At 34.3% G+C, this 963-nt stretch overlaps 1 protein-coding gene across 1 annotated transcript; it reads right to left on the reverse strand.

Moving 5' to 3' along the window:
• Positions 1-215: 215 nt before the first annotated feature.
• Positions 216-928, reverse strand: LOTGIDRAFT_176721 (hypothetical protein; the record flags this gene model as incomplete). The annotated part of the gene is made up of 4 exons (XM_009056646.1): positions 216-240; positions 310-395; positions 563-803; positions 849-928. The coding sequence occupies 4 exons, from the start codon at positions 926-928 to the stop codon at positions 216-218; spliced, it is 432 nt and encodes a 143-aa protein (XP_009054894.1).
• Between the last annotated feature and the right edge of the window lie 35 nt (positions 929-963).

The following is a 963-nucleotide window of genomic DNA, read 5'->3' on the forward strand; positions in this document are numbered from 1 at the left end:
AAATGAATGGAGTTTACGTCCTACTTTTCTACACCATGTGGGCTAATGAAGACGGGTAACACCATGCAGTGTGAGATGAGGGGAATTTTGCCAGGACAGCAACATTAGCCTACTCTTTTTCGATTCCCAACAGTCGACAGATCATAAACATGCACAGCCTGTAGCTTATAAGATGTTAAATTTTGTTTTGATAAATAGAAATAAAACATACCGTCCTATATCTCGAACCATTCTAATACTCTATAATAGACAATATCAAAATATTAATATACATTTAGTTTCCAACTTGGCTGTTAATTAATTACTAACCTTACTTTTAATAAACAGACACAGGTACATGCTGATTCTTCTGGAGTTGGCATACTGGTAGTTGATGCCAATTTGAAAATAGCGTTCTGAATGTCAAAAAAACTAATATAATTTGGTTAATTTATGATTTAATAACACTGTCTAAGCGATAAAGACTGTATCCACAAAAAAATCATGAACAGACAAGATCACAACAATAGGTCTGACAGTCGTATTATAACATGGCCAAAATTATAAGTTACTTAAAGCTTACCCTATCTCCTTTATTTGTAGACTTCTGTGTCTTTTTAGTGGTGAGTTTCTTGCCTTTAGTTTTACTATCATCACTGGAGTTTTGTAGTAAATTTTTATTAGTATGTAACGTATGATCTAACGTGATATTTATAGACGAATCAGATCCCGATATATTCCCACCAAAATAATCATCAAAATTCTCAAACCCATTTTTATCAACTCTTATCACTTTCCCAGCTCGGACATTCTTTCCTGTTCTCCTGAAAATTGATATGAATAACATGAAATGGAGTTTTACATCCTACGTCTGTAGGTTCTTGTTGATGGGGTCACAGGCTGTAATCTCTGTTCGTGTGTGATAGTCTGATGATCTTGAATAAGTCATCTTCACTCATTTCCAGTCGAACTAGCTGTACAGAT

Source organism: Lottia gigantea, assembly GCF_000327385.1.
Source record: "Lottia gigantea unplaced genomic scaffold LOTGIsca_2807, whole genome shotgun sequence".
NCBI classification, from domain to species: domain Eukaryota; kingdom Metazoa; phylum Mollusca; class Gastropoda; family Lottiidae; genus Lottia; species Lottia gigantea.